The sequence below is a fragment of the Thamnophis sirtalis genome, unplaced genomic scaffold (genome assembly GCF_051295495.1).
Source record: "Thamnophis sirtalis isolate CommonGarterSnake01/CBP01778 unplaced genomic scaffold, rThaSir2_p1.2 scaffold_8, whole genome shotgun sequence".
In the NCBI taxonomy this organism is placed as follows: Eukaryota; Metazoa; Chordata; class Lepidosauria; order Squamata; family Natricidae; genus Thamnophis; species Thamnophis sirtalis.
Genome location: NW_028261388.1, coordinates 3709902 through 3731941, shown reverse-complemented (window position 1 = coordinate 3731941; position 22040 = coordinate 3709902). Strand labels below are relative to the sequence as shown.

Genomic DNA, 22040 nt, shown 5'->3' with positions numbered 1-22040 from the left:
AACCCTACACCACTTCAGATAAGTGGTTATCCAATTGAATTAATTGTTCTGTCGGAAATTTCTCCTTATTTCTAGCTTGGGTCTGTTTTAATGATCTTCCACCTCTTACTTCTTGTCCTGCCCTCAGGTCCTTTGGAGGTTGAACCCCCCCTCCCCTCGCAATTCTCTGGGACTGTCCCTTTAAATATTGGAAGCATGTGCTGGCTGGGGAATTCTGGGAATTGAAGTCTCCCATGTCTTGAAATAGCGCAGGTTGAGAATGCAGGATGGCCAGATTGAAGCAAAAAGACTTAACAGTTATTACAAATGAAATCCTCTTGGAGAAGAAAGTGGGGGTAGGAAGGAGGGAAGGGAAGGAAGGAGGGAAGGAAGGAGCGAAGGAGAGAAGAAAGGAGGGAAGGAAGGAAGGAGAGAAGAAAGGGAGGGAATGTAGGAGAGAAGGAAGGGGGAAGGAAGGAGGAAAGGAAGGGGGAAAGGAAGGAGAGAAGGAGAAAAGAAAGGAGGGAAGGAAGGAAGGAGGGAAGGGGAAGGAGGGAGGGAAGGAAGGGGAGTAGGAGAGAAGAAACAAGGGAAGGAAAGAGGGAGGGAGGGAAGAAGTAGGACCGTTGTAAGATAAGATGGATCTATGGGATGTTAAAAAAGCAACCTTCAAGTATATTGTTAACAGTAGGGAAAATTGTTATAAATACATATTATTAATAACAGTTATGAGATCATATAATTGTGAATGTATATATGAAATTGATAAGATAAAATAAATTTATATTAAAAAAAAAAGAAATCCTCTTGGGGTTGAACCCAACTTCAAAATGATTTTTATGACCACATCTTTGTTGGTTTTGGGGGGGCAACGATACAGGGCATCGTCCTCGACTTACGACAGGTTGCTTAGCAACTGCTCAAAATTACGACGGACCCAAAAAGAGGCATTTCCAACCCAGATTTGAAGTTCTGTGGCTGAGTCATCCTCCCAGTCACATAACCATATTTTGGTGAGCTACTTAATTAATGACCGACAACTTACGACCATAGTTCTGGGCTCCGTAATGGTCGTATGTCGAGGATTATCGAAGTGATTTCACCGGTTAGGAAATTTTACTTCGAGATAAAACCATGGTCTTCCATCCACACCCCAGGTTTAGCTTCCAAGCCCAATCAGAAAAGCACACCAAAATAGCAAATTCACATTTTATTTCTGCATGGAAAGAAACTATACCAAAAAAATTCATTCCCCCCCCCCCCTTCCTTCTTCTTGTTATGGCCAAAAATATTTCCAAACGTTTTTTTTTGTAGCAATTCTACATTAAAAAAAAAAATTCCCCCAAATTTCAGAGCCCGTTGTTCACTCGTTGGCCCAAGTTTTCGTGGAAATCACTGCGCGTAAACAGTAAACCTAGATGGCCATCGGCATTAGCTCTTTGCAAAGTCTTAGTTTTCATAAGAGAACTTAAAATTCATTTGTGGAAGGGGGGAAAACCCCTCCACGGTCTTCTGTATGGGTCGAACTCGGTTGGGAAACAGACCGAGGAGAACAAGTCAACCAAACCTCGATTTAATAAAGTGGGTTGCGATTCTGAAAACAGTCCCGGAATTTCTTTTTCTGAAATAACTTTAGAAGCCTTGTGGAAATGATAACTTAGTTCAGCCAACTGGGTCAATAGCAATAGCAGTTAGACTTATATACCGCTCCTAGGGCTTTCAGCCCTCTCTAAGCGGTTTACAGAGTCAGCATATTGCCCCCAACAACAACCCGGGTCCTCATTTTACCCACCTCGGAAGGATGGAAGGCTGAGTCAACCTTGAGCCGGTGAGATTTGAACCGCCGAACGGCAGAACTGCAGTCAGCTGAAGTAGCCTGCAGTGCTGCATTTAACCACTGTGCCACCTCGTCAGTCCCCAAGTTGTGTCCAACCTTAGTCAATTTTGAGACTTGTGGACTTCAACTCCCAGACTTAAGACTTGTGGACTTCAACTCCCAGAATTCCTCAGCCGTGGCTGGCTGGGGAATTCTGGGAGTTGAAGTCCACCAGTCTTAAAAGTGGCCAAAATTGGACACCTTTTGTCTAGATCCTTATAAGACCCTCAGGCCTTTCCCCCCAGCTCTTAGCAAAGGGTCGAAGAGATGGAAAAGTACATTTCCACAGCATAGCTTACGTCGAATTTACATCCTTCTTTTTTGGGCCTGGGATTTGGGGACGGAGGAAAGAAATTAACGATCAATACACGCTTTTTTTTTCTCTTAATGAACTGGCTTTTCTTGGCAATAAACCAAGGACGAACTGGAGGGCTTTATGCTCGGAGAACAAGACCTCAACTGGTAAATTATCTGCAGCTCCTTTCAAGTCAGGCCTGCAATGTAAGGGGGCCTATTCTGATGTTTTACTTCAAGCGGGGGCGCTAAATGGACCCTTATTATTATTATTATTATTTTAGAAGGCCAAATGATGTATCTCAACCACGCTGGCGGACCGCTCCCCCCCCCTCGCTCGTTTTAAGTCTCTTGGGCCGCTTCGGAATCGCGGGACGGAAGAAACTCCTCTTGAAATTCCGCTTTCTCCGGATAGAGTTTCATGTAAGTGTCCACCATTAAGTCCAAGTCGTGCTTGATGTCAAAGTTTATGTTCAACAGGGCGAGGTTATTCGAGCGCTGCTCGGTCACCGTGTTCTTGAGGTAGGCCTTCAAACGCCGTCGGCCGATCTCGAATTTCTCGCTCTCCACCTTCATGATGGGCAGGATGCAAAGGACCTTCAGCAACGAGTAGACGTTGGGGAAGAACTTAATGTCCGGCAGGTGGAGGGTCTCGTAGATGGTGGTGGGCAGCTCGATGTCCTTCCCGCGGTGTTTCCACTTGATTCTCCAGCAATGAAGCTCCGCGGAGAGAGTATCCGGGTTCGTGAGGTCGTTCTTGTACATATCGGCGTGATGTTCCTCGGAGGTGTTGAATTTGAGCTGCCCCATGACCGAAGGCACTAGAGACAAGCACTTGAGGGCCTTCAAGTGCTGTTCTGAGAAGATGTCCTTCAACTCCTGGATGATGTGTTCCACCGTCGGGATGCTGAGGGCTTCTTTGTAGTAATTCTCCGGAGTGATCTCAGTATCCATATTTCCTTGTTGGGCTCGGCAAAACTTCCCGGGCAATTTAATGGGGAGGTCCAGCTTGGAGGCCAAGTTGGTGGCTTCCTCAAACCAGAACTCATGATACACCTCGATGTTCTCCATCACCTCGTTGAGGGAATGCAGGACGGCGGTCAAGCTGCTGGCCGCGAAGAAAACGTCGGACGTTTGGCCCTGGAGATTCTTCCCGAAAGCTCTGGTGAAGGAGAGAACGTTCTTGATGATGACCACCGTGACCACGAAGTCAAAATTCGCCAGGGCCATGGAGAGAATGCTCGCTTGTCCCACCAGGGAGCTGTTCCATGCTACCGACACGTCGTTGACGCCATCCAAGCAGAGCACCAGAGCTTGGAGGAGGTCAACCATGATCTCAAAGCTGTCGTGGCGTCCCGTCCAGTGAGAACGGGCGATCTCCTTCAGCAAATTCCCCTTCTCCTCGCTGTTGTGGAAGAGGACGGAGATAATGTTGTCCAGCCCATCCAACATCTGAGGGGATTGCAGAAAGAACAAGCAGACCTCTTCCATGGTTCCCAGCGCCGCCGAAATGCCCAGAACGGGGACCGATTTGGCCAACCACAGGTTCAAGGCACATGAAGAAGACAATGTGTAAATGGCCTGAGGATACTTTTCCAAAATCCGCGTGGCCACGGTCTTCATTTTAGACGCAAACCCGCTGGAGACGAAGTAGGCCTGACCTCGGCAATACTCCATGTTTAAGCCCCACTTTTCGGTAATGGTGGTGTGGAACTTCACTGCTAAGATTTCCGGGTCGGCTTCATAAGGTAGGAAGCCGACAAATTCTTCCCGCAAGTTGTGAGCATCGTCCACAAATCTCACCAGGAGGGGCAAGTAATCCTCGCCGGCCAAGTCCACCACTTCGTCGGTGACGATGGAGAAAAACTGGGAGTCCCTCACCTCCCTCAGCATTTCTTCGCGCACACAATTCTCACAAATCTCCAGCATTTGCTTCTGCTGGGTTTCGGAGCAGTAGGCCAAGTTCACGGCCGTGGTCTCGAATTGTTTCCTCAGAACTTCGTCTCCGGAATTGATCCGGAATTCCAAGAGGGCTTGGAAATTATCCGGGGTGAAAATTCCTTCGGGAAGTTCGTCGGCGTTGTGGCCGTCCAGAGGGATGTTTTGTTTGCCCATGAGGATTAAAATCTCGAATAACGATTTGAGGTAATCCTTGTTTTCCCGCTCTTCTTGGGTTAACGGGAGGTCGTCGTTGGTCGGCTCTTCTCGGCCTTCTTCTGAGGCAGGGTTCTGGACGTCCTTCTTGGACTCGGAGTTGGTCTTTTCTTGTTCAAAAGTTTCATCAACTAGGGAAATGGGAAGAAAAAGTTTATTTAATACTGACCCGCTAAGGATACCAAAATATTCTCTTCAAATGACTGAGATGTTAAAGCACTTCAGTTGTGTTATTTATTTTGTTTTATCCCACCTTATTACTATAAAAGTAACTCAAGGTGGCTACGACATACAGTGCTTACTACACCTTCCTCCTTTTCTCCACAACAACCTTGTGAGATGGGGGGGGGAAGAGAGTGGGAGGGAGAGGGGAGGTGAGAGAGAGATTGGCTCGAAGTCAGTCAGCTGGTTTTCATGCCAAAGGCGGGACTAAAACTCACTGTCTCACTGGGGATTGGCCGAGAGTCAACCAGGGGAGGAGGGAAGGGAAAAGAGAGAAAAAAGTGGGAAAGGAAGATTGTTGGCCAAGCAGGTACAAAAACAGCCAGGGAAATGATTTGACAGCTGGGAAACAGGTTTGAAAGGTCAAAAAGCTAAACTTCTCGTTCCGGTGACCGACCCAGATTGGATCCTAAAACCATTTCACTGCCCATTGTTACTGATGTACTAACCCAATTCTAAAAAAAAAAAAAAACAAGTAATTGAAACTTACTCTTTTGCTGTTTTAATGTTCGTATTTCCTCTTCACTCTGGGGAATGAAAAGGAAGATGTTTTTAAATTCACCCATTTGAGAAGCAATCAAAGCACAATTCAAAGAAATTCTGTATGCATTTTCTGAACACTGACTGTTTGGATCAGAAGGAAGGAAGGAAGGAAGGAAGGGAGGAAGGGAGGAAGGAAGGAAGGAAGGAAGGAAGGAAGGAAGGAAGGAAGGACTGACAGGAGAATGAGGGGGGGAGGGAGAAAGGAAGGAGGGATGTAAACACAGTAGAGGGAGGGAGGGAAGGATGTACAGACAGCAGTGGGATGGAGGGAGAAAGGAAGGAAGAAGGGATGTACAGACAGGAGAGGGAGGGAAGAAAGGAAGGGAGGGATGTACAGACAGGAGAGGGAGAAAGGGAGGGAGGGAGGGAAGGATGTACGGACAGGAGGGACGGAGGGAGAAAGGAAGGAAAAAGAGATGTACAGACAGGCGATGAAGGGAAGAAGAAAGGAAGGAAGGGAGGGATGTACAGACAGGAGAGGGAGAGAGAAGGAGAGAAGGAAGGATGTAGAGACAGGAGGGACGGAGGGAGAAAGGAAGGAAGAAGAGATGTACAGACAGGAGATGAAGGGAAGAAGAAAGGAAGGAAGGGAGTGATGTAGAGACAGGAGAGGGAGAGAGGAGAGAAGGAAGGATGTAGAGACAGGAGGGACGGAGGGAGAAAGGAAGGAAGAAGGGATGTACAGACAGAAGAGGGAGGGAAGAAGAAAGGAAGGGACAGAGGGATGTACAGACAGGAGAGGGAGAGAGAAGGAAGGATGTACGGACAGGAGGGACGGAGGGAGAAAGGAAGGAAGAAGGGATGTACAGATGGGAGAGGGAGGGAGGGAGGGAGGGAGGAAGGAAGGAAGGAAGGACGGACTGATTCTTTGAGACCTGATAGTTAGAATGTAGAGCTCAACTCTGGGAGTTGAAGTCGACACATCTTAAAATCGCCACACTGGGGGGGGGGGGGAAATCAGATTTAGAAGACAGACGTCACTTTGAGAATTTACCGTCAGCGATCAACGCAGCCGGAGCCAAACCTTACCAGCTCTTTAATCCTTTTGCGGTGCCTGCTGTGCGGGTTGTTCAAATGGCTGGTCAAGTCGAATATGGTGGGAACGGCATTGTCCCGTAAAACTGTCCTGTAGGGGCTCTGTAAAAGAAAAAGAAAGAGAAAAGGGAGAAGAGGGGAGGAAAGGGAGAACGAAGGGAAGGGAGGGAAGGAAGGAAAAGAGGGGGGAAAAGAAAGAGAAGGGAAAAGGGAGAGGAAGGAAGGGAAGGGGAAAGAAGAGGAGAGATTTGGGAAATCTGTTATTTTAATTTGCTCTCCCAATTTCCATTTTCATTCATGTTATACTCCAAACTTGGGAACTTTTAAGACTTATGGACTTGGCTGGCTGGGGAATTCTGGGAGTTGAAGTCCCCAAGTCTTAAAGTTCCCAAGTTTGGACACCCTTCCTCCCACTTACGCTCCGACATATCATAGAGGTCTCGAAATGCTCTGCGCACAGCCGGTAATGCTTGTTCAGCTGATCGGGCGTCTTATCTTCCAGATCAACTCTTCGGCAGTTCTCAACCCATCGCTGGCACCTGCAAAAAAAAAAGAAACAGTTAATTCACATAAATCTAAAACTATAAAATCTGGGGTAGAGCTCCTTTCCATCTATCCATGTTCCACACTTTCCATCTCCAACCACACTCAGTTCGCTGTCAGTATCCACAATTATCTTGCCTCTTTGTTCATTTTTCCCTTGGTTTTTTAGGACTCTAACCTCCACGTTTTCCATTTGCTGGCTATCTTCAATTTTTCCATCGAATTTTACTGCATTGCAATCTATATTTTCCAATCTCTTTCTCAATTTTCTCTGTTGTTTCTAATAATTTTTGAATTTCCAACATAGTCTGTTGTAATGTTATGGTTTCTTTTTGGTGTTGTGCCATTCTTCCAACTAGTAAACACTGCCACTCTGGTTTCAAAACAAGGTTTTGTTTTCACTTCTGTCCAGCTGCCAAAGAAGCATTCACCTGTATAAACAACTCATGCTCTTCTCCTTATCTCTTCTGTAAACAAGCTGAAGCCTTTGAAGTGCAAAGTCAACATGATCAAAGAGAAAAAAGAGAAAGCAGTATTTCCAGGACTCAACCTCCAACCTCCAAGTGGCAGTGCAACTTATTCTCCCCTCTAATGTTACTACCCTCTTTATATTCCTTTTATATCTTCTTTATATTCCAGGCTTAAAAAAAAAACCAAAATTCTTAAATGGAGCAAAATAAAGAGAAAAAAACCCATCCAAACCAATATTATAAAGAAAAAGACTTAATCCATAAGTAAAAAAAAAAAAGAAATAGAAGAAGAAAAACCAATACTTTCACTTTAAAAAGTAGGAAATATTCGCAAAACTTCCATCCATAAAAGAAAATGAAAAAAAAAAAAAGGATAACACACTGTCCAATATAGCTTAATTTCGCCGCTTATTCTCATTTCTCTGCAAGTTTAATTTACCTTTGATTTTTTTTGGGGGGGGGGCAGTCTCTTTTATAACAATAAAATTTCCTCACCAGATGGACACACTTTCTCTTTCCGCTTTCCTCCTGTTGAGGAGCTGTCCCAACTTCAGCAGCTTTTTGCTGCGCTTCTGTCGCCAGCAAGAAGAGATTCTCTTGGATCAATCAGGGACTTTGCAATGTCCCTGAGATCAGCAAGAGGTACTCTTCCCTGTCACCGTTGCTTTGGGACGGTTTAGGTCCAAAAGGACCGTCCAGCAGCAAAAGTATTGAATGCGATCTCGGACCTCTGTCAGCTCCTGTCTCCATATTAACACAATCTGATGTTAAGGAGTTAGACATTCTACTCCCCCTCCCCATCTGAAAAGAACTCTGTTCCAACTGCAAGTTGCCTCACATTCCGTTACCTCAGTTGAAACTGGCGATCATTCTACTCCTTCACTCAGGAGCGGTCTGGGGCTCCTTACAGTACTAAACGTCGGTACTTCACTTTCTATCTTCCCTCCATCATCCTTTTCTACTCTACTTCCCCTCCCTTTCTACTACTCCTCTCTCTACAATCCACTCCTCCTTATCCTTCTCATCTTCCCCCCTTACCCTCTCTCCTATCCTTCTCTTCCCATCTTTCTTCTCCCTTCGGTTTCCCACTCCTCCTCTCCTCGGTGTATTTCCGCTACATGTCAATATGCTTAACATATCCTAGTTTCAAAGAAAAAAATAGTAGTAATAATAGTAATGAAAATATAAGGGGAAAAAAACAGTATACATGTGGGGTCAAATCACATTAAAATCTAACAAGTATCCCTCCCCCCCTCCCCCCAACAACCTACCCCCCCCCCCGACTTCCCAGTATAGATTTTTAACAAACACAGTCTGAAATCTATTGGAAAAAAGAATAAGAAATTAATAACATCTTTACCTTGAACTTAGCTCCTCCTTGCTAAGCTAACTTTAAAGAATTTAAATCATTCCTGATCTTAAGCATAAGCTATCTGGAATTTCTTAATCCCGTATTTATTTTGTATATAATCGATCCATTTTTTCCAGTCTCGTTTATATCTCTCGTTTGAGTGGTCCTTAAGATATGCAGATATTTTAGCCATCTCGGCTAAATTTGTGACTTTCAATGTCCATTCTTGAGTTGTAGGCAAGTCTTCCTTCTTCCAGTATTGCGCCACCAACAGCCTTGCTGCCGTTATTAAGTGCAAAATCAAGTTAATCTCTACCGCTGTACAATCACCGACCACAATTGAGCCAACGGATTTTGAACTGAACTTCTCCTGCAGAGCCCGATCACATAGCTTTGTCGGAAAGGGCGGGTAACCAGCGAGTAAAATATATTTTAGCTCCTTGGAAGTTGCACAGAACAACAGCTCGTAAGCTGGGTGTTAAAACAGGAGGGTTTAATTTTGTACGGGGGCGTGGAGGTGTCCTTAACTTACAATCGTTCGCTGAATGACCCTTCAAAGTACAACAGTGCGGGGGGAAAAGGGACTTACGGCCGTTTTTCATACTTAACGACCATTTCAGCATTCCCACTGCACTGAAAAAAACCTGACTTACGGCCGTTTTTCACGCTTACGACCACTGCAGCATCCCCATATGGTGGTGTGATCAAAATTCAGACGCTTGGCAATGGATTCATATTTATGACGGTTGTAGTACGCGATTGTCTTTTGCGACGTTCGGATAAGCAGAGTCAACGGGGAAGCCCGATTTGCTTAACAATTGTCACGAACGTAACGGTGATTCACTGACCGACTGTGGCAGGAAAGGTTGTAAAACGGAACCAAACTCACTTAATAACTGTCTGGCTTAACTACCGTAATGGCGATTCAGTGACCGACTGTGGCAAGAAAGGTTGTAAAATGGAGCCAAACTCACTTAATAACTGTCTGGCTTAACGACCGTAATGGCGATTCACTGACCGACTGTGGTAAGAAAGGTTGTAAAACGGAGCCAAACTCACTTAATAACTGTGTGGCTTAACGAACGTAACGGTGATTCACTGACCGACTGTGGCAAGAAAGGTTGTAAAACGGAGCCAAACTCACTTAATAACTGTCTGGCTTAACGACCCTAATGGCGATTCACTGACTGACTGCGGCAAGAAAGGTTGTAAAACGGAGCCAAACTCACTTAATAACTGTCTGGCTTAGCAACAGAAATTCCAGGCTCAGTTGTGGTCCTAAGTAAAGGTTACACTTACACGTAAGTGAGCCTACTCAAAAGGACTAATGGTTAAACCTCTGTATGAATATATGTAATCCCCAACTACCTGGGATCTCATGACCCTGGGTTGCTGCAACGGTCATAAGTGTGAAACCAGGTCATACTGCGAGGAGGGCAGGAGCTGGGGTAAGTAGAGGTAGTCCTTGATTTACAACACTTTGCTTAGTGACCCTTCAAAGTTACGACAGCCGTGAAAAAGGCGATTCGTGGCTGTTTTTCCACACTTACAATCGTTAGCATCCCCGTGCTTATGTGATCAAAATTCAGACCCTTGGGAATTGACTCGTATTTATGACCGTTGCTGGGTCCCGGGTCATATGATTCCCCTTTTGCGACCTTCAAATTCAATGTGGGAAGCCTGATTCACTTAACAACCATGTCACTCATTTAAGAAGTGCAATGATTCACTGAACAACCGATGCAAGAAAAAATGTTAAAAAGGGGCAGAATAACAAATGCAACAGAAATCCTGGTCATTAAGTGGAGGAACAACCCGTAACGGGGGCTCATCCCATCCTGCAGCATGCAGGACTCGAACACGGTCAGCATCTTTAACCACTGAGCTATCTTGTTCTCTTTGGGGTTTTAGATATGTGTAAAATAAAAATAATTAAAAAATAATAAAGGATAAATTAAAAAAAAAACTTGAATGGGCCACGAGATCTTTTTCTAATGTCAAGTTCCTATGTTGGACTACAATACCCATTGCCAGCCTGGGTATTGCCACGTGTGCACCATGTTATTGCCTGTGAAAAAGGGGGTGGGGCCTGCCCCCCATAGCTTTGCCCCACATTTCCAGGGATTTTTGACTCCAAAGCCCATTTCTGTTGTTCCCCACCCTGGAGATCTCTGGATTGTGGACTACAATGCCCATTCTCCAGCCTGGAACCACGACCCATGCCACCTGGGTGAGAAACAGATCTTGGGGCCTTATTAGGAAATGGGCACTGTAGTTCTGGAAAACACCAGGGTAAGGAACAGGAGGAATGGATTATGTAGTCCAACAGCTCGGGGAATTGCAAATGGGCACTGTAGTTCAACCGTTTGGGAAATCCTCAGGGTGGGAAATGGGCATTGTAGTCTGATACGTCTAGTCATCGGGGGTAGGCAATGGGCAGTCTATTCTGAAAGTTCTGGGGAACAGGAGGAATGGACTATGTAGTCCAACAGATGTGGGAAAGGGGAATGGACACTGTAGTCCAGCAGATCTGGAAATCTTCAAAGTGGAAAATGGGCATTGTAGTCGGATATGTCTAGAAATCAGGGTGGCAAATGTACTCCGAAAGTTCTGGATTTCAGGGTGGGGAACAGGAGGAATGGGCTATGTAGTCCCGCAGGTGTGGGAAAGGGGGATGGGCACTGTAGTCCAACGGATCTGCAAACCGGTCAAGCTGGAAAATGGCACCATAGCCGAATATATCTGGAAATCATCAGCGTGAGAAATGGGCTTTGTAGTTGGGCAGCTCTAGAAATCAGCAGGGTGGGGAGGAGCAGGAAAATGGACTATGTAGTCCAACAGGCATGGGAAATGGGAATGGGCACTGTAGTCCAACAGATCTGTAAACTGGTCAGGCAGGGAAATGTCACTGTCTCTGGAAAGCACCACACTGCGGTGAGCAATGGGCATTGTAGTCGGCCAATGCTGGAAATCCCCAGGGTGACAGAATGGGAGGAATGGACTTTGTAGTGCAACTGCTCTGGGAACGGACACGGGCACTGCAGTCCCACAAGATCTGGAACAAGGAGCATGAGCCTGGGAGTCCAAGCCGGGGCACGTGCAAAGAGGGTGTGGGTCAACCCTTTGCAAAAACGACTCCGGGCGTTCCGCAGCCCGATGGGCTTTGTAGTCCAGCCCCTTTAAAACCCCGCCCCTTTTTCGGAGAGCGAGCTCTCTGCCGGAAAAAGAACACTACCCCCCGGCCCGCCCCAAACACGCGCTCGGGCTTCCCCGCGATGCACGCGCGGTAGAGCTCGACCCGGGTTTGCAAGCGCGTCACGTGGGAACGCAACCCCCCCCTCCCCACTCGCGTGTGCGTTTTGCACACTCACCGCGCGGGGTCCCGCGGGAACCGGAAGAAAGCCAGGTCGCTCTGGGTGCTCTTGCGGGTGCAATTCGGGGCGGCGCAGAAGTTCGGCATCCTCGGGAGCGGCGGAGGCGGCGGCCCCTTTAAGAGCCCGCGCAACAGCGGCAGCGGCGGCAGGAGGACTCGCCGCCGCACCGCCTCCTTCCCATCAGGCACCGCTCCTCGGCCGCTCCGCCAACCACCATCGAGGCGGAGGCGCGCATGCGTCCGTCCCCGCCGCCCGCCGCGCCCAATAGGGCGCCCGCGGGCGCCGTTTTCTCCCCTACTTCTACTACTACAGGCAGCCCTGGATTTAACGACCGTAAAGGAGTCCAGCGTTTGCGTCGTTAAGCGAGACGCTGGAGGAAACGTTGCCCCGTTGGATCAGCTTCCTTGCCAGGGATGTCAAATGAATCACTGCAGTTGTTAAGGAACCATAGGCAGCCCTGGACTTACGACCACAAAGGAGCCAAATGTTTGCGTCATTAAGTGAGATGCTTAAGGGAACGCTGCACTGTTGGACGAGCTTTCTACGATCGCAAAGGAGCCTAACATTTATGTCCTTAAGCGAGACACTTAAGGGAATTTTGCCCCGTTGGACGAGCTTTCTACGACCGCAAAGGAGCCCAACATTTACGTCGTTAAGCGAGACACTTAAGGGAATGTTGCCCCATTGGACGAGCTTTCTACGACCGCAAAGGAGCCCAACATTTATGTCGTTAAGCGAGACACTTAAGAGAATGTTGCCCTGTTGGACGAGCTTTCTACGACCGCAAAGGAGGCCAACATTTACGTTGTTAAGTGAGACACATGAGTTTTGCCACGTTTGATGACCTTCCTTGCCAGGGATGTCAAATGAATCGCTTCAGTTGTTAAGTAAGCACAGGTAGTCCTCAACATGCAACCACAATTTGGGCCGAACTTTCTGTCGTTAAGTGAGACACTTTGGTGAGTTTTGCCCCATTTGACGACCTTTCTTGCCTCAGCTGTTAAGTCCATCAGTACAGTTGATAAGTAAGTAACCTGGCTGTTAAGTGAATCATTGCATCTGTTAAGTTAATCATGGTTGTTAAGTGAATCTCTCTTCCCCCGTTGACTTGTCAGGGCGTAAGTGATCGCGTAAACCCGGGACACTGCAACCGTCATAAATAGGAGTCAGTTGCCAAGTGTCTGGATTTTGATCATGTGACCACAGGGATGCTGGAAAGGTCGTAACTGTGAAACACAGTCATGAGTCACTTTTTCCCCTGCCGTTGCAACTTTGAACGGCCACGAAACAAACTGTTGTAAGTCAAGGACTACCCGTACTACCACTGCCACTGGCTACGCCGCCTGGGTCTCAGGCAGCGTCGGCACACTCCACGCAGGTGCTATGGGCTTGAAATCCCCGCTGGGGAAGATGGGGCTTAGAGTCCAGGCTTTTTGAAGGAGCCTTGCAAATTTCAGAATAAGGAGCGCGTTTCCTACGGAGACGGATGGGAAAGGTTCTTCTCGCACATAGGTGCTATTCATTCCCGACTCTAGGGGGCGCTGCTCATCCCAGTTTCAAAGCCGAAGAGCCAGCGCTGTCCGAAGACATCTCCGTGGTCATGTAGCCGGCATGACTCAACTCCCAAAGGCGCATGGAAGGCTGTTCCCTTCCCACCAAAGGTGGTTCCTATTTTTCTACTTGCTTTTTTTACCTGCTTTCGAACTGCTAGGTTGGCAGATTGACAAGCTCAGCGTCTTAGCCCCTGAGCCACCACGTCCTTGTACTCCTTCCATATTCCTTGCATGGAAACCCCCCCAAAAATAATTTTTGCATTTGCTCAAATGCTGGCATTGCAAGGATGCATGGATGCATTTACTGGCCAAAGAACGTGGATTCACACCATAGCAAAAAAAAAGAAAAAAGCAACCCAATTTTGCGTGTTTTGAGTGCACGGGCTAAGCCATTGGCTCATCCTGTCGTCTGAACACAGCCTTCCAATCCTGAGATTTGCAACCCATCACATTTTAACTTGAGTGCATCCCCTAAAAACACAAAATAGGGGGGGAAATCCACGTGCATTCCTTGTCTTCCTCCCCTACCTAGCGATCCGCAGAAGCAGAAGTTTGCAAATGCAATTTATTTTTTATTTTTTTTGCACGGTTAGCGAGGGGAAAAAAAACTCGGGGGCAATTGTAAGCGGCGGCTGACAAAGTTTGCGCACGCGCACTTGCCCCTACGATTCGAAAGAATGAAAGGCGGGGTTTCTCATCTCCTCTCACTAGGAGGGGAGGGAGGGAGAGTCTGCCGCGCGCCTGCGCCTTCCGAGGTCGCCGAGGCGGGAACGAGCTGCGCCTGCGCAAAGCTGATCCGGCGCGTTTCAACGAGCCAGGTGGGAATTCTGGGAGTTGAAGTCCACACATCAACACTGCCAGACTTCCAACTCCCAGAATTCCAGTGTTTCTCAGACTTGCCAATGTTTATGTGCAGACTTCAACTCCCAGAATTCCAGTGTTTCTCAGACTTGATGTACAGACTTCAACTCCCAGAATGCCCCAACCAAAATTGCCAAGCTTGAGAAACACTGGAATTCTGGGAGTTGAAGTCCACACATCTTAGAAGCTGCCCAGAGTTGTTTTCTTTGATGGACAGCAAATAAATTTAATAGCAAATAAAATAAATAAAAATGCAGAGACTAAGAAGCACTGTCTTAGTGGACATAAATTTGCAACATCAAGCGAGGCTGTTGCGCATGCAAAGAGCTGCAGCGAGACGTGATTCAGCAAAGAATAAAAAATAGCGTCCTCATAAGTCGAACTTGATCCGGGATAACTTGACGGACAAACCCAGAATGATTTCCTCCCCCCCCCCCCACAACTTTTCAGTATCCGTGTGATCGCCTGGTGGTCTCCCTATCCAAGTCTCCCTGTCCAGCTTTGTGAGACCAGTCAAAATCAGATGATCCTGTCCTTCAGGTGAGCTAAGAAAAGACATTGGATGTCTTAAAAAATGAATTAATTTTTCAATTAATTATTGATTAATAAATCAATAATTAATTAATTGTGGGGCCTAGGGCCTAAACCCCTCCAGTCTGTACCAAGTGTGAAAAATAACACAAAAGTACAACTTTGCAATTTGTATTACACTAGTTAACATCCTCCTTAGTCCTCTGGATGAATTATTTATACCTTCTCAACAAATCTGGCGAAAGAAAATACGGGTCGTCTTCGACCTACTAAACTACAGAACTAAACACCGAAGGCGCACAGAACGCTGTTCCCTTCCCACCAAAGGTGGTTCCTGTTTTTCTACTTGCATTTTTTACCTGCTTTCGAACTGCTCGGTTGGCAGAAGCTGAGACAAGTCACGGGAGCTCCCTCCGTTACGCGGCGCTGGGGATTCGAACCGCCGAACTGCCGACCTTTCTGATCGACAAGCTCAGCATCTTAACCATCGAGCCACTGCATCCCTTATGTGTCTCTGTATATATATACACACACACCTTATACCATTATACCTTATAAAGATAGTCCTTGAATTGCGCCTCAGTTGACCCCAAAGTTTCTGTTGCTAAGTGAGACAGTTATGAAGTGAATTTTGACCCGTTTTTGCGACCTTTCTTGAAACGGTTGTTAAATGAATCACTGCGGTTGTTTAAGTTAATAACAACGCTTGTGAAGTCCATCTGGCTTCCCCACTGATTTTGCTTGTCAGAATCTGGTCGCAAAATGTGAATCGTGGTGCCCCGGGAAACTGTGACCGTCATAAAGATGAGTCGGTTTCTCTAATTCTCCATCTCTCTCTCTCTCTCTCTCTCTCTCATTCTCCATCTCTCTCTTTCTCTGTCTCTAATTCTCCATCTTTCTCTCTCTCTCCTTCTCTCTCTCTCTCCCCCTCCCTCCCTCCCTGGCGAGGATTTGCCCGCAAGGTAAGTTTTAATTAATTTCCAGGATGAATAACTGCTGAAGAAGCTTGGGTATTTTAATTAGGCCATGACACTCAAAGAAATAATAATAATAATTAACTCTTCTTAATACATTCTTGATCACAAATTGGGAGGCCTTGAGAATATGATTTAAAAAGGAAGCGTAAAATAAAACTTGGCCTGAAGTACTAAATTTGGCATTGTAATTAAAAATTCTATTTAATTGGATTCACATCTATCCCGTAAAGCTTCCAAAGAAATAATTGCGATGTTTACATAATACATAATATTATGACTTATAGCAGTTCATTTAGTGACCATTTGAAGTTTCAATGGCTCTGGAAAAGATGTGTTATGACCGTTTTTCACTCTTATGACGGTTGCTGCATCCCCGTGATCACGGGATCAAAATCCAGACTCTTGGCAACTGACTCATATTTATGACGGTTGAAGCGTCCCGGGGTCGTGCGATCCCCTTTTGCGACCTTCGGACAAGCAAAGTCAATGGAGAGGCCAGTTTCACTTAACGACTGTATTACTAACTGAACAACTGCAGCGATTCACTTAACAACCGGGGCAAGAGAGGTCATAAAATAGGGCAAAATTCACTTAACAAATGTCTCACTTAGTAGCAGAAATCTTGGGTTCAATTGTGGCTGTAAATCGAGGGCAGCCGGTTCAGATAGTCCTCGAGTTACGACGATTTGTTTTAACAATAGTTCAAAGTGTTACAACAGCCTTGGAAAATGAGACTTATGACCGATCCTCGGAGTTACAACTTTCATTCCACTCCTAAAGGTCATTTGATTGCAATTTGGGTATGTGGTAATCAGCTTGTAGTTATGACGATGGCAATTTCTTGTGCTGACCTGATGATCATAGTTTGCAACCTTCCCAGCTGTGGAGTTGGGATTTGCTCAGTGACCACATGATTCACTTAATGACCTGCTGAGTCGCTTAATGATTGCAATGAAAATGGTTGCAAAATTGTTTCCTGCTTCCGCGACTGCAGTGCTTAATGATCAAAATGCTATTAAGTTGAGGGCATCCGGCATGTCTCCTGCTTTAAAGTAGCGGGAAAGACAATGCCATTCTGTCAGAACTGAAGAAGCTTCTTGGGATGAGAAGCAAAACCTCTTCAGGGAAAAACGAAGATCATTCAGTCAGAACTGAAGAAGCTTCTTGGATGAGAAGCAAAACCTCTTCAGGGAAAAACGAAGATCATTCAGTCAGAACTGAGGAAGCTTCTTGGATGAGAAGCAAAACCTCTTCAGGGAAAAACAAAGACCATTCAGTCAGAACTGAAGAAGCTTCTTGGATGAGAAACAAAACCTCTTCAGGGAAAAACAAAGACCATTCCGTCAGAACTGAAGAAGCTTCTTGGGATGAGAAGCAAAACCTCTTCAGGGAAAAACAAAGACCATTCTGTCAGAACTGAGGAAGCTTCTTGGATGAGAAGTGAAACCTCTTCAGGGAAAAACAAAGACCATTCAGTCAGAACTGAAGAAGCTTCTTGGATGAGAAGCAAAACCTCTTCAGGGAAAAACAAAGACCATTCCGTCAGAACTGAGGAAGCTTCTTGGATGAGAAGCAAAACCTCTTCAGGGAAAAACGAAGATCATTCAGTCAGAACTGAAGAAGCTTCTTGGATGAGAAGCAAAACCTCTTCAGGGAAAAACAAAGACCATTCAGTCAGAACTGAAGAAGCTTCTTGGGATGAGAAGCAAAACCTCTTCAGGGAGAAATGAAGATCATTCAGTCAGAACTGAAGAAGCTTCTTGGGATGAGAAGCAAAACTTCTTCAGGGAGAAACAAAGGCCATTCAGTCAGAACTGAAGAAGCTTCTTGGGATGAGAAACAAAACCTCTTCAGGGAAAAACAAAGACCATTCAGTCAGAACTGAAGAAGCTTCTTGGATGAGAAACAAAACCTCTTCAGGGAAAAACAAAGACCATTCAGTCAGAACTGAAGAAGCTTCTTGGATGAGAAGCGAAACCTCTTCAGGGAAAAACAAAGACCATTCAGTCAGAACTGAAGAAGCTTCTTGGATGAGAAGCAAAACCTCTTCAGGGAAAAACAAAGACCATTCCGTCAGAACTGAAGAAGCTTCTTGGATGAGAAGCAAAACCTCTTCAGGGAAAAACAAAACATAGCAGGAATCCCGAATTATTCAGGGTTGTTAGCTCTGCGCTTGCAATATGCCACACGGCCACTAGATGGCAGGAAAGGCTTGCATTTTTTTTGCCTTGCAATCTAATTTGGCTTCTACACGTGTTTAAACTCTTCTGATTGAACAAAGAAACCCTTTATATTAAATCAAATATTCTGTTTTCTGCTGGGAATTTTTCCAGCAGCGCTTCTTCCTTCCTCTCCTCCTTCTCCTTTGCATTAAAAGAGAGGCCGGAAAAAATAAGAAACAAAATATTGTAGTTAATCATCTCGTTCTTTGCAACGATTGTGGCAGTTGCCATTCACTTGCAACGAAAGATTTTAGGGGGAAATGTGTTTTCTTTTCCTTTAAATTAAGCAAACCGCGTGCATTGCAAGGAACAAAGAGCTGAGTTTACACAACACGCGTTTCATTCATTTTGCTTTGGCTTGAGTTTTGGAAAAAAATAAAAATAAATGCAAAAAATGCTCCTAGGAAACAAGTTTAACTCAATGAGGTTTATTTATGACATAAAAGCAAACGGATCTCCCTAGGCGTAGGAGTGCCATTCAATTCCCCGCTTGCTTCTTTGTCTTAAAGCGCCTCTTTTCATCCCTGGAGGCAGAATTCCAAACGCGAAGTGAAGCCCCGTGTCTCGCTTGGCTAGCCGTACCTCGCGTTTTTCGCCTGATCTGACCCTAAGGGGTACAGTCGTGCACGTTTTCGCCCCTTGATTTCCGGTAGCGGAGTTCTCTACCTGCAAGCAGAGTCCCAGAGGGGGGAAAAATAAGGAGGCCAAACCGGTTGGCTTGCAGACCCAACTGAGATGGGTGCATATTGTTTCATAGAATCATTAAAGTGATTGGATCAGAGAAAGGCTCACAGCTGAATAACCCATGGGGGTGGTGGTGGTTTTGCAGAACCCCCTTTTCCTTCATTTCCACGTTTGGCTAAAACCACTCAGCGGGGATGAGGATTCGTTCGCTGGCTCCCTTTTCAGTTCATGGCTGTGGATTGTGTTCGGTAGAAACCCCCCTTGCCCACCATTCCTTCCTTCCTGCCCCGCAAGCCGGAGCTGCGATTGGGAACCGGAAGTGGAAGGCGCTCCCATTCCCTCGCGTCTCTACACACACGCGCTCCCTCCCGCTCTGCTTGGGAGACGAGGCTTCCCTTTCCACCGAGGAGGCCAACGGGGGGGGGCGGGGACTACATCCCCCGGCGTGCCACGGGCGCCGCCGCGCAGGCGCACTCCCCGCGCTCCCCTGCCATCTTGGCTGCTTCCGCGGGAGCCGCCAAACAAACGCCGAAGGTGCCCGAAGCCCATCGGCCGCCGCGGGGCGGAGGGGTCGATGGTGGCGCCGGGGAGGGCTGGCAGGTGGGTCCTGGCGGGGGCCCGGGCCGGCGGGGAGGGCGGGCGGAGGATGATGGGTGGTGGTGGTGTCGGGTGGTTTTTGCAAGGAGGGACTGCAAAGCCCATCATCCCCAGCCGGGGGAAAGAGGTGTGTGTGGGGGGGGGGTTTGGATGCCTCTTCCCTCAGCCTAGCCGCCTTCCTCTCCTTCCCAGCAGCCACGGCCGCTCCTTCCCCACCTCCTCCTCTTTACACTCTGCTCGCATCCCCGAAGGGTGACCACCAGCCCCATCATCCCCGGCCGCCCTCTCGTCCCCCCTCCATCATCCTCTGCCTCTGTCTGGGACCCGCCCGAGGGGGAGAAAAGAGAAGAATTCAATGGAAAGTGTGTGTGTGTTTATATGTTGGGTGGGGGGAGGACTACAACTCCCATCCTCCACAGCCAGAGGGTGCTGGGGACAAGGGGAGCCCTGCCTGGATGGGATGGGTGGGGGTGTCAAAGCTGAATAATTGGGCTGGATGGGGGGTTTCCTCCTCCTTTGGATGAGATTGAAAACAGGAAAGGTGGATGCTTTTCTCCGCCCCTCCCCCACTCCCAATTAAGCCCCCCTCCTTTTTTGGGGGGGTGTCTTCTTCACTCCCCCCCTTGATTTCTGCAGGAGGACCCTGATTGGTTTTCTCCCCCCCACCGCTTTTTTGGGGGGGGAGTTGCATCTCTAGTTTCCCCCTCTCCTTTTTGTTTCCTTCCAGTTTCCCCTCCCTTCCTCTATTTTTTCCTTCCCCCCTTTCCCCTCCAAATTCACCTTCCCCCCTTTTTGTTTTTGCATCTCTTCCTTTTAGTTCCCCCTTTTATCCCATTGGATTCCCCTCCCCCCTTTTTTGTTGGCATCCCTTTTAATTTTCCCTTCCCCCCTTTTCCTTCTAGATTGCTCTTCCCCCCCCACTTTTTGCATCTCTCCCTCTAGTTTTCCTTCCTCCTTTTTCCCTTCGTTTCTCCTTCCTCCCTTTCTTCCTTTCAGTTTTCCCCTTCCCCGTTTTTCCTTCCAATTTCCCTTTCCTCCTTTTTTCCCTTTGTTTCTCCTTCCTCCCTTTTTTCTTTTCAGTTTTCCCCTTCCCCCTTTTTTTCCTTCCAATTTCTCCTTTTCCTTTCCAATTTTCCCTTCCTCCTTTTTCCCTTTGTTTCTCCTTCCTCCCTTTTTTCTTTTCAGTTTCCCCCTCTCCCCTTTTCCTTCCAATTACTCCTTCCTCCCTTTTTCCTCCCAATTCCTCCTCCCCCTTTTCCTTCCACTTTCCCCTCCCTCCTTTTTTTCCCTTTCTAATTTCTTCTTTTTTCCTTCCAATTCCTCTTTCCCCCCCTTTCCCCTTCCAGTTTCCCCTTCCCCTTTTTGGCATTTCCTCTTCTAATTCCCCCTTCCCCTTATTTTTGCCCTCTCTTTCTTTCATTTTCCCCTTTTATTTGTGGGGAGGGAGGCAGTTGTAGCTAGAGAGAAAAGAAAGCACCATGGATTCATGGGGGGGGGGCTTTTTGATGCTTACTTTTTCTGCAGGTGAGTTTTTTCCTTCCCCTGCTCTGGGCTCCCCCCCCCCCCGATTTTAAATCTTTTGGAAGGGCAGGAAATTAAAATCGGCTTCTTGTTTTTGAACTTCCTTCTGGCCGAGATTTTTCCTTTTGGGGGGGTGTGTGTCTCGTGGCAGCCCACATTCCCCTATCAAGTAGAAGCCATTTCTGTCCTTTCCTTCCCCCAGGGGTTTCTTACCTGCCCCCCCTCCTTTCCCCCCCATTATCTTTTCCATCCATTTTGGGAGTTTTAGCTTTTGTTGGGATGGGGGGGGTAGTTCCATCTCTTCTGTAGCATCAATATTTGCGGGGGGGCTGCCCCCAAAGAAGAGGGGATCAAGCTATTCTCCAAAACATCTGAAGGCCAGACAAGAAGCAATGGGTGGAAACTAATCAAGGAGAGAAGCAACTTTAGAAGTAAGAAATGTCCTGACAGTGAGAACAATGAATCCGTGGAACAGCTTGCCACTAGAAGTTGTGGGTGCTCCAACGCGGGAGGTTTTTGAAGAAGAGATTGGGCGACCGTGTGACATGGGGTTGGACTAGATGATCTCCAAGGTCCCTTCCAACTCTTGTTATTCTGTTCCTCTTTCAGTATTTCACTTAAGAGTGTTTGGATTGCATTAGCTGTGTGCGATTTGTTTTCCTTGCGTTAAATGTTTTACCCGCTTTGTAGGGGTTTTTAAAAAAAAGGTTTTTGTCTATATATCTGTATTTTACGTGCGTTGTTTAGCTTTTAAGTGATGGTTGCGTTTCCGCTCTTCTTGTTGTTGGTCTGTGACTGTAAGTCAAGATTTCATTGGATTGGAGAAGGTTGAAGTTTTGAAAGCTCAGTCCTTCTCAAACTAATTTGGTCCTTGGGATGGGTGGCTTTTAATAGAGATTGATGCAATCAAATTCCACCTTGATCTTATTCTTTACAATGGTCCATTTGTCTTGTAATGCCCTACATTGGGTGTTGTTGTTGTTAGTTGCGAAGTTGTGTCCAACCCATCGCAACCCCATGGACAAGGTTCCTCCAGGCCTTCCTGTCCTCTCCCATCCTCTGGAGTCCATTTAAGCTCATGCCAACTGCTTCGGTGACTCCATCCAGCCACCTCCTTCTCTGCCGTCCCCTTCTTCTTTTGCCCTCCGTCGTTCCCAGCATGAGGGTCTTCTCCAGGAAGTCCTTCTTCCTTCTCATTAGGTGGCCAAAGCATTTGAGTTTCCTCTTCAGGATCTGGCCTTCTAAAGAGCAGC

General features: G+C 46.9%; 2 protein-coding genes across 2 annotated transcripts in view; one reads left to right on the top strand and one right to left on the bottom strand.

Moving 5' to 3' along the window:
• Positions 1–2049: 2049 nt before the first annotated feature.
• Positions 2050–12028, bottom strand: THAP12 (THAP domain containing 12). The gene is made up of 5 exons (XM_087720981.1): positions 11839–12028; positions 6522–6642; positions 6098–6205; positions 5016–5052; positions 2050–4434 (listed from the first exon to the last, which is right to left on the bottom strand). The coding sequence occupies exons 1-5, from the start codon at positions 11925–11927 to the stop codon at positions 2492–2494; spliced, it is 2298 nt and encodes a 765-aa protein (XP_087577107.1). The 5' UTR covers positions 11928–12028; the 3' UTR covers positions 2050–2491.
• A 7120-nt stretch (positions 12029–19148) lies between these two features.
• The window catches only part of EMSY (EMSY transcriptional repressor, BRCA2 interacting), a 65313-nt gene continuing 62421 nt past the window's right edge, over positions 19149–22040 (top strand). The window contains 1 exon segment of the mRNA XM_087720982.1: positions 19149–19269. The gene's annotated coding sequence lies outside the window, so the exon portion shown is untranslated.

Bases quoted from the DNA above. Each gene is read 5' to 3' on its own strand.
- THAP12 (XM_087720981.1), bottom strand. From the start codon at position 11,927: ATGCCGAACTTCTGCGCCGCCCCGAATTGCACCCGCAAGAGCACCCAG. The intron at 6,643-11,838 runs GTGAGTGTGCAA...TTTTTTTTGCAG, and splicing joins TTCCCGCGGGACCCCGCGCG to GTGCCAGCGATGGGTTGAGA. The intron at 5,053-6,097 runs GTAAGGTTTGGC...TTCATTCCCCAG, and splicing joins GCAAAAGGATTAAAGAGCTG to AGTGAAGAGGAAATACGAAC.